The following is a 10,983-nucleotide window of genomic DNA, read 5'->3' on the forward strand; positions in this document are numbered from 1 at the left end:
AATGCACGCCCGAAGCGAGGTTTAAGGACCGTCACGCGAGTACATTTTCTTACACGAACGTCCACCTCGGAGGTCCTGTGGACACGACAGGCACGACGCCACGGTGTCTACATATCCTTCGTCCTCTTCCGCGCCCCGCGTTTCCCGGTCCTCTTTTCTTTCTCTCTCCCTCTTTCATACACACACACTTTCTCTCTCTATCTCTATCTATCTATCTATCCCTCTTACTCTCCAGTCGCTGTTTCACTCGCCCCTGCTGCTGCGCGATCGTCGTCTCTCGCCGTCCAGAGGTCGGAGCGGACGGGAGAACTCGCAGGATGTAAAGATCGAAAACGCCGTGTGTCGTGTAATGCAGCACGTGAGCCAACGTGAGGAGAAAACGGCAACGATAGACGGCGGCTGAGCCTTGGTGCAGGGTGCGAGGGCAGCGTAGCGTCGGATTGTACGAAGGGCGAGCGTGATCGTGAGAACGAGAGAGGACGACGGTGGCAACGGCAAGGGGTGCGGAGAACGAGTGCATACACAGTGGAAGAGACAGAGGGAGAAAGAGAGACAGATAGTGTGTGTGTGTGTGAGAGAGAGAGAGAATGGGAGGAGGACGAGGGAAGAAGCAGGAGAGACAGATTGGACGAAGTAAGAGGAGGGGGAAGGGGTAGTACTGCACTCGTCTGTCTCTCTCTCTTCCCGCGCCGACTGCGACTCGCGCACGGAATCGCTCGAGGAAGTCGCGTGCCTCCGTGTATGTGCCAGCACCACCGTGGTATACGATCGAGAGCAACGAGACGACGACGACGACGACGATGATCACGAGAACGACGAAGACAGACAACGGCGCTCGATCGAGAATGACCACAACGACGATGACGACGAGAATGACGACGAGAGAAACGTGGGACCGTCGCCAAATCCACGCCGATGAGGACAACGACGTCCGACGACGACAGTGCTGTTCTAGGCGTCGCGGCGCTCACACACCGGCTCACTGAGCTCGAGGTGGGCGACACCGGCGGAACGGAGGATCGCGGCTACGACCGACGAGGACCGAGAGAACGAGCCGAGCTTTCCGACAGAAAGCGCAAGCGCGACGAGAGGCGGTGTACGCGAGTGCTTTTCTATCCCTGTCTTTCCGCAGCGTCTCTCTCCCTCCCCCCTCCCCTTTCCTTCCCTCTTTCTCTCACTATCTTTCTTCCCCCTCGACTCCTTTCAGACGAGAATGCTGTATACGCCTTTTCTTTTAATCTTGTCTCAACGGTAGGGCCGCTTTTGTGTATACCTGAAGTCGTCGTACGCTCTTTGGAGGATCGTCGAATCTCGGAACATCGATAGACACGATCCCTCTCTTTCGCTCGCTTCGTTGCCATCCCGACCTTTTCGCTCTCTTTCTCGTCCTTTCTACCTCGAGTAAAACGGCCATTCGGCCTGTACACGCTATACGTGGGACCATACGTAGGACGTGCGCAGCGCTTCCTGTGAACTTCGAAAGGTCGATGGGATCTGGCGTGGGAGTCGGTGGTCGCTGTTGTTGATCCTCGTCGTCCTCGTCGTCGTCATGATTGCCGACGTCGTTGATGTTTGACGACACACACGAGATGCTCGGAGCGGCGTTACTAGGGACGCGCTTGTCGAGCGGACCGCGTGCGGTCGAGAGTTGTACCTCGCTTTGTGGTGCTATACTTCACGACACGGCTCGGCGGTAACGAGCTCGCCGAGAGGTGCGGGGGTACAGGGAGAGGGGAGAGGAGGGGAGGCAACGATGGTCCTTTGAGGGATGTCGTAGGTCTGGTCTTTCCCGCGCCGGGAGGATACTTCCGGCCCTTTTCCACGGCGCTTCCGGCGGCCTTCTTCAACCAGACCGATGGCGATTTCGTACCGTGGCTGCGCGCCTGGGCAGGAAACTGACAGAAGCGCTGTTATGTTGCTGGAACATAATCGACGAGGAAATTACGTGTACCGTGCACGTCACATGCGACGCCGGTACTCTCGCCGCGGCTAATTTACAGTGCTCCCCTGAAAGTACGAGCAAATTGCTTCCAGTAATTGCTTTTGGAAAGACCGCCGGCTACTTTATGCTGCGCGATCGCGCACGGTTACATGCCTTCAGGAAGGTTAATTTTTCGTACGAAGATTGGAAGCTCCGTCTGAATCGCATCGATCAATCATCATATTCCGATTAAAGGCGTTACGTAAACGGTTTTTAGCGCGTATGGCGCATTCGGTGGGAACGTTTTTCGTCGTTCCGCGTCCTCGCTTTGAATACGTTCTCCTGTTAGACAAATAAATATCACTCGCCAACATTTCGCAGGAAACGTGCGCTCGAAATAACCGAGGTCGAGATGTTCGTTGCGCAATTACAACGCAAGATCGAGCGCGTTATTAGTTACATCGTAGACGTCACACGCGGCCGCTTCGACAGTGCTTGCGACGCACGGATTGGGTAATGTGCGCATCTCGTATGCGAATATGTGCGTATCTGTTGGTCTGTACTTTCTAGCTGAACTGCCTGCAGCAGTTCAAGAAATTTATGCACATTGAAGAGTGAGGATCTCGTACGTACGCGCCATATGTTTCAATGTGTACGTCAATTTCTCGAACTAGTGCAGCCAGCTCTTAAGTTGAGCCAGTGAAACAGTATTCTACCGATAATCGGTGAGTGTTCATTAATTTTTCGCGGAAACGCTTCCATACAGCGGGAAATCGTTGTTACGCGTCAACCATATGTCGTATTTGGTGTAGTTCGTACGGTAGCAGAGCTCAAGAACTGGAGATTTCAAGTACAAGTCCTCTCAGGATAAGCGTATTTTCCAAATACGATATAAATTAAATCAATTAAAAATAATTATAAGAATATTTCCGATGAAATCATTAACAATACTTTAAGCGTAGGATTGATATAATAAAGAAGAAGTAATAAATGATATCTCTTTTCATTGTATCTGCAGTTAGATTTCTCTGATGGGAACAGTTGCTGCTATTAACTTTTGCAGCGAAATTTTACAGTGATTTACAGTGCTATACTTATAGCTAGAATAACTAGAATCATTAGTGACTATTGGCTGCTTCTCAATGATAATACACTGCATTGCGTCTTAGAGAACAGTTCGGCTAAAAAGACCATGTGTCTCCTCAAAGTGGAGAACTGCATGTTGACCCGAAGAAAAATTCGATCTATTAATTATATCTAACGGATGGTACGGGGGGGGGGGGGGNATGCAACGCGGCTACGTTCTCGCAATTATACCGTTCCGTCGACCGACTTTTCTGAATTGCTCCGTGGCAAGATGAAAAGCGCCTGGCGTTTCGCTTAATATGAACGGCGACGTTACTAAAGCGGATAGTCTGAGACGCTTATGGCTCTTGAGTGATATTTTCAAAGTGCGCCGCTAAAACGAGGAATGTCGGTCCTCCCCGTAGCTGTTCGCTAGGTAAACAAGCTCTTTATACGCGTAAGCAGTATGACGCGGCATTGCAATTACCCTGTCTATCTATCTTGCCGCGGTAGCGGAGACGAGCAGAGAGGGATAACGGCCACTCTCTCGCCGAAACTGTAAAAAAGCCCAATATCGAAATATTGAGGCATAAAAATGCGTGGCATTCGACACGCGAGGACTTCCCGTTATGCGTTATATCATCCGTTTCCGTGCATCTGGCAATTTCTCAATATTTAACACTCCGCTCGAACGCTCCGGCGTACTAATTTTCCGACCTTTGACCTTTGATGTTCGAAGAGATAGGAATACGTTTAGATTACGAGACGAGGATCGAACACGCGCGCACACACACATATACACATGTGTATTACACGTACATAGAGATTTTTCCTTCGCGTTTTCGAGGAACATTTCGAGACGAGTGCTGCACATATTCAAAAACGAAATACGTACTGCAGCTTACAAACAAGATTTGCCCATCTGACCTTATTACGTGACATTTCCGTACGTGCATGACATGTACGTTCGGCACCTAGTACAGCTCTGAAATTCTCATCCCGCTTACGTCGAATGCGATCTCGATAATAAATAAGAGAGGTTCAAATATACGAGGAAACATATGTCGTAAAGTGTTTGCAAACAGGTGCACTTATCCGTACTTCCTGATTTTATCAAACGAGAAAGAGCAGTTTTTTGGGAGGAAAATGCATTCCTTCTCGTGAACGTCATCTTATAAAACAGCGAGAAAATTATTAATACTAATTATCAACAACAAGTTACGTTTAAACGGAAATTTTACCAATGAACATATAAATATAAATCAATAAATACAAGAACTCGAGATACTTCGCTAAGTACCATTTGATTGTTATCATTAAGAAAAAGAAATGAGAACCCTTTAAACAAATTCCATCGTGTGATCGTATCTGCGTTATCGCATCGGCCGAAAATACGATTCGATCAATGATCTCGAATTTCGCAACGCGAGCTTTCGGCTCGTCGCACACGTGAAAATCTATTCAGGTAGAAGGGGCGTTCGACATCGCATGAAAGCGAGCCTCGCACTTTTAATTCCGCGTCGCGCTATCGCACGCGGCATGATGTCTCCCGATTACATTCATTTGCTGCATTCCCGGACAATATCCGATACTCTCATTTCAATCTCGAGATCAAGCACATTTGTTCTAATCTAAAATGCAATGCCTCCCGAGCGCTTGCGAGCAAGGAGGCAGGGGACGACAACGTGCATCCGGAAAAGCGAGTACCGGTTGCAAAACAACGCGTGCAGTGAAATAATATCCGGGCCGATGTCGCGACCGTATCATATTAAAAATCGTCCCGTCGGAACGACGGTTTTCGCGCGAGCCGTTCTCCAGCAGATTTATTTGCTCCGGAATTAAAACGAATACGTTCGCGCGGCGCGCGACACTAACCGGTGCCGTCGTGTGTGCAGGTGCAGGTCGCCGTCGACAGTGAACCCCGGCGGGTGGGGGTGGGGGGGAGAGGGATTTTTACTCGCAAGTCGACACATAGCTTAATATTCGCGCGAGAGCGGGATCGACGGGAATGACAAACGACATCGGGCAACGGCGTTCGCCCCGGCGCTCAAATTGCGAATATTCGACGCGCGTATACTTCTCGGTACATCCATCAAACGTCTACACGTGCGCGTCGGGGGGATACGAGGCGGCGCGCACGTGTCGGGTCCGGGCGAACGCGAGGATCCGCAGGCGGATCGATGCGAATCGTGCGGCGCGCCGCGCCACGACGCCATTCGCCGGACCCGCGAAACGTATGAATATTCCGCGCGTGCATCGCTCTCAAATCGCGAGCACGGCGTGCGATATATATATCCCAAGAGCGCAGGGGATCATTCCAGTGGCGGGGATTCTTTGAAACATTTTCAGACAGAAATACTGGCGCAAAATTGTTGAGGTTATAATGGCTTGTATAAACGGGAATTGAAATTTGCAAAGGACAGCGGCGGATATTTCGCTCGGGCTCACTCATGGCGAAATGTAAAATCGGTAATAAAGGCGGTGCTCCCACGAGTCAGGTATATCGCTTTGATATTGAAATTACTGTACAAATACGGCGGCGCAACCTCGTGCGGGATAACCGGTATGAGCAGTCCCGCGCGTCCACCGTAAAACGAGCTTAATGACATGAATAAAAACGTCACTTTTGTTGGTCTCGCGTAATCGACTCTTTTCACGTTTTGCATACTTGCATACGTGAAACGCCTTCGAGATGATAATTCTCGATCGTGTTTTTTGGTTACGCGTACCGTACTCCTATTGAGCTCTGTAGCACTGGAGTGAGCTATCAGCCAGTATCCCATTCAGAAAAGAATGCACACATGTTGGATGTATCCTTATCTTTGTCCCTAGTACAAAGAAAAAAATAGTCTTAAACCAATGATAAATATTCTCATGTATAAAGCAAGAACATTATGATATTTCTAGAAGATTTTTATTCTTGAATTGAGTGCAAGTAATACTCGCGTCAGTACTAATTCGATCAAATCAAGACTAAAAATCTTTCAAGAAAGTTACAATATTCTTGTGTATATATGAGAATATATCTATCTATCATATTGACTCAAGACTAACTTTTTCCGTTTACTTATCCTTTCCTCCGGCGGGCCGCAGGTTTCTACAGTTTAATATAGTACCGGAAAGGTTCACTCCAGCATACTACAGAGCTCAATGCTTATTCCGATAGAAAAGAAGTTACCGTCGATAAACAGGTTCATAGGTAATTACTTACTGGTTAACAGGTACAAGGATCGTAGTAGGTAACATTAGCAACACCATGTTATAGTAATAGTAGGGATAGTAACAGCGGTGAAGGGACGGTGGTGGTTGCGGCGGTGGTGGGAAAGCTCGTGTACTTACACTTACCCGTTCCGATTATGCGAGAGAGCGCGCGCGTTTTCAAAACATGCTCTGTTGACCCCGCTTCATCGATAGTAGAGAGCAGCTCGCTCTCGCTGTTCATCCGAATTCTCGCGAGTCTTGCGGCCTATGTTAATATTCCCGAAGTGCGTATCGATACCTATTCAAACGAGAGAGAGAGAGAGAGAGCTGTGTGCCGCTCGGTGTTCGCTCGAAAATTACGAGCGGGTATCGAGGACCATCGGCGGGTCTAGGCTAGATAGGCTATGGTAGGCCAGTTAGGTAGGTCTAGCTGTAGCGCGCGCGTTCCCGCGCGTGTGCCCCGTGCACGCCGCAATTACTTAATTGCTCGTATCTGATTGGGCCCGCCGCGGGGGAGGGATAACGGTGTCCTCGGTTCGTGATTTGCGCGCCGCGCGTGCAACGCGCTTCCATTGGCCGGGTTACCTGGGCGGCCGACGAATCAGCCATTCATTTCTGAAACCCCGCGCCACCGGCGCTAGTAACCCCCGAGAGAGTAACGGAGAAAGGGACGCGGCGCGCGCGCGCGCGCGACAGAGAGCGACGAGTATCGAAGTTTCGAATGCGCCCGACATCGATAGCCGCCGCCGCCGTCACCGCCACCGCCGCCGAGCTGCGGCAACGCCGCGCGTCCTCGCGACAGTACGAGGCCGACGTGCTCGCGTGTCGCAGAAATCTAGCGGCGAGACGAGAACGGAGGGATAGGGGGCACGAGAGGGGGAGGAGGGGGAGAGAGCGAGTGAGAGATAAAGGGGAAAATAGAGCGAGAGAGAAGGAGAAAGAAAGAGAGAGAGAGAGAGATCCGTCGTTATCGTAACGAGGCAGAACGCATCGTGACAAATGCCGAATAATAGAAAAAAAAAATAACGAGAGGGAGGGAGAGAGAGAGAGCGAGGTAGGGAGGGAAGAAGAGTGGGAGGGAGTGAGCGAGCGAGCGAGCGAGCGAGTGAGAGAGGGGAAAAAAGGAAGAATCGAAGCGCCAGTCGCGGTGGTGGCCGGTGGCGACAGTGGGGTGTAGGGCACGCTCTCTCGCGGTAGCTGCGCCAAGCGTCAGTGTCAATATGGCCGTTGACGTGAGCGCAGTACGTGCAGAGACGCGGACGCGATAGTCTCGGTTCGATCCCCCTAACATGAGGTATACTGACGACCGGGAGGGACTCTTTTACGTAATACCTGTATAACGCACGCCCGGCACGTATCCGCAAAATGAACTACGCCGCGCCGGAGGCGGCTGCCGCGAGCGGCGAACAGATCGGTGCGGTACAAGGTACGTGGTGCAACTTCTCCGTCGCTTGAGCGTACGAACGTCGATATTAGCCTCCGCGGCATTCCGATGAGCGAGACCTCTCACAAGGACGATTCGTCGTCGTCGTGTTTACGAGCGCGTCTCATGCGACACCCACGCGAGACTCTGCGCGCGGCCAGCTCGGCCGCGATCGATTCGCCGTATCCCGATTTTATCGCCGTTGTCATTCAACTATCGCTCGTCGTCGCGAAGAACGCTCGGCAGCGTTGTCCTGTGCAACCGCGCGAGAGCCGCGTGGCCTGTCGCTGTCTCGCTCGCGCTCATTCGCGAGCGCGTGTCGCTCGCTCGCTCGCTCACTCGTAACCGAGTGCTTCGCTCGTCTACATCTGGTCGTTGGTGCATACGACGAAATCCAACGGAATTCGGTGCCGATGGCGTGAGTGCTCGACGACGACGATGATGTCGAGATGAGACTCTCGAGTGTCGCGTTTCAAGTGTGTGAATTCGTGTGTGCGGTGCGTCGACTGCGAAAGCGATCGTGCCTCTTTGTTCTCTCTCTCTCTCTCTCTCTCTTCGGACGATAATAAAAACGGAAAATCTCGTGTGCACACCACGACTCGGAGCTGCTCGCGTGCTGTTCAAAGGCTGCACGGCCTCTTCTTCTGCCCCTTCGCCTGCTCTTCGTCTTGAAAGACGATGCACGTTGCACTCCGCTGCTCTCCCCCTTTTCCCACACGTTTCCCCGAATATAATTACGACGGAGGAACACGTGCGCGCGCGTTCCGGTGAATGTTCCACGAATTCGCGCTCGGTCGCTCGACGACCCTCCAACAAGACAATCGATACGTCCTCTCGGGATTTTTAGTACCGGTGTGTCTCTGCTCTCCTTCGCGACGATGCTCTATTTTCTATTCTCGGTTTTCGTCCGGTGATCGTCACGCACGATCACGTAGCGCCGATATTAACGTGCCTTTAATTCAGAAATCTCAGGTTATCTGGCATTTTTGTAAGCCCGTCTCGCTCCGGCTCCGAGAAAGCACGTTTGGAAGACTCGTTCGTCTCGTTTCGGGGACTGTGCGCCGCGCGCGCGCGCACACACGCACACACACACACACACACACACACGTACACACACATGGCACGCGCAATGAAACGGCTCCGGGAAACGTGGTGTTCAGCTGTGAAACGTTACAGAAATACACAACCGTCTTTTGGGGACACTCGATAGTCTGCATGGGTCTCGGCACCTGTCGCGGCAGATGTTAAGAATGGTCAGGGTTGTAAGAAAGCGATAGGCAATTTTAAAAACGTGCTCGAGTCAGGTATGTGCGAGAACGGTTAACGATCGCCGGTTGTTTCGAACGTTTCTTTCTTCAATGCCAACAAGTTGCGTTTTATGGGGGATTTTACGTATAAATCCATGCCGATCCCATTTAAGGACACGCTATCGTCGGCGCGGAAAATATTCAGCATTCCGTCCGCACTGGGAAACCGGTTTAGGCGCATTTTCTGCAATCACTGAAACGTAACACGAAATTTCTATTTGCGATGGAGACATTCGATATTCTGTTGAGTGAAACTCAGTGTAGTTACAGGCATCCGCGTGTATTGTGCGATATTTTAGTGTTAAAATACGCGTACGCTCCGTGCTCTCTCTCTCTCTCTCTTCTTGCGTGTTTTGTCGTGTGACTGTGATGTTACTAAAAATTTTGCAAACTTTGATTGATGTTTAGATATCAAAAACACAATGTTTAACAATGAAGGAGGATCTAAACTAAACAGTGACGAAGCAAAATCAACAATTATAGAATTATTTCCCTGGGTCTCAGAATTTAAGAAAATGTGCAAATGTATATACGCAGACAAAAGTATGGCTTCTTTGGCAGAGCTTATGCAGTACTATATCAGGTAATCTACATTCACAGCATTTCCTATAATACTATATGTGCGGTTCTCCACCAGTATTACCACTCTAAGCACTGGTGTTCACAGTACTATTGCATGATACATGTTGCAATGCAGTTTCAATGTGTGGCAATAATTGATTCTTTGTTTAAAAATAATAAATGTTGTTTCGGAAGACGGTTAAACAAAAATCGGTATTATCGAGTAACTTTTCTGTTAATCTTTTAATCATGATTTATTTATCTTAGCAATGTTGCTATAAAAATAATATTAGTTAAAATACTGGTAAATATAAAATTTATATATATCTCTGTAATGAAAAAAAAAATTCCTAAAAACTATTTAAATTCCTAAAAGCTACTTTAATAAATAATTGCATATATAATTATATATATATATATATGATAGAAAAAAATGGGAATTTTGCAGTTTGCGACTATTATATTTAGTGATTTATTACATTAGCAAAAACGAAATAATCACGATTTTTAAATTGAAATGCATATTTCAAATATATGTCCATAGTCGAAAATTTCAATTACCAACTGTAATTTAATAATTATTGCGATATATTACTGCAAATAAAGTTGTAACAAATTTCTCTTTGTAACATATAATTTTTAATATATTTCATTTTCAATAGTTTACTCTCGCTTGGCTCCTGTTAACCTGAATAGCTTTAGCTATTATGCATTACACACACACATACAACTTCCTCTACGCCGTATCATTATTGAACTGATCTTGAGGGTCATCCTGCTGCTGCATTGACCCTCTCAATTGGTTAATCAGATTGTAACAGTCTGAAGGTCAAAAAAATATTGTCTTATTTGTTACAAGGCAATGTTGAAATTGCTAGGAAAGGATTATATTTAATCATCTATATTTTATATCAATATAATTAAAAGAACAGAAAGAACATACATTTTATAAATCCTTAGGGGCACACGTTCCATTGATACATTCTTTTTTACAGAAAATTTCGTCTAATTCTTGTATGCAAACTTTAATATGCAAATTATATATTTCCATTTGGAATATTATAAATTATAGTATAAATTATATACGTATTAACTTTATATTATTTTTCACACTTTACATTCACTCTATTTACGAATGCCTGAATTTTATTTTCACTCTTTCCATAAAATTAAATTACGATTAGTACATAAATGATTCAATACATTGTATACCTCAATTTCTTATCTTTTTATTACAGAAATGTAAGTGTCAGTGTAAATGAATGTTATACAAAGCCATTAAGGGCAGCAAAGTTGAAGGATTCTATTAGTGAAACCTTACTTTTGTTCTTATATATCTATCGTGAGCTTTCTGAGGTAAGTTCGGCATAGTCCATTATAATTTTATATATTTTATCACACTTGTATAATTCCTTATCCCCACTGTATTTTACTGAATATATTTGCTTCTTACGATATTTCGGCTATTTATTCGGATAAATAAAATCTCTTTCAGGACCGCAATA

At 47.5% G+C, this 10,983-nt stretch overlaps 1 protein-coding gene across 1 annotated transcript; it reads left to right on the forward strand.

Annotated features, from left to right (window-relative positions):
* The first annotated feature begins 7,274 nt into the window (after positions 1 to 7,274).
* On the forward strand, positions 7,275 to 10,849 carry LOC106750896. The gene is made up of 3 exons (XM_014631513.1): positions 7,275 to 7,613; positions 9,326 to 9,500; positions 10,717 to 10,849. Exons 1-3 carry the CDS (start codon positions 7,553 to 7,555, stop codon positions 10,847 to 10,849), a joined length of 369 nt encoding a protein of 122 aa, XP_014486999.1. The 5' UTR covers positions 7,275 to 7,552.
* Positions 10,850 to 10,983: the final 134 nt, after the last annotated feature.

The sequence above is a fragment of the Dinoponera quadriceps genome, unplaced genomic scaffold, assembly GCF_001313825.1.
Source record: "Dinoponera quadriceps isolate SergipeBrazil2010 unplaced genomic scaffold, ASM131382v1 scaffold4681, whole genome shotgun sequence".
Classification (NCBI taxonomy): domain Eukaryota; kingdom Metazoa; phylum Arthropoda; class Insecta; order Hymenoptera; family Formicidae; genus Dinoponera; species Dinoponera quadriceps.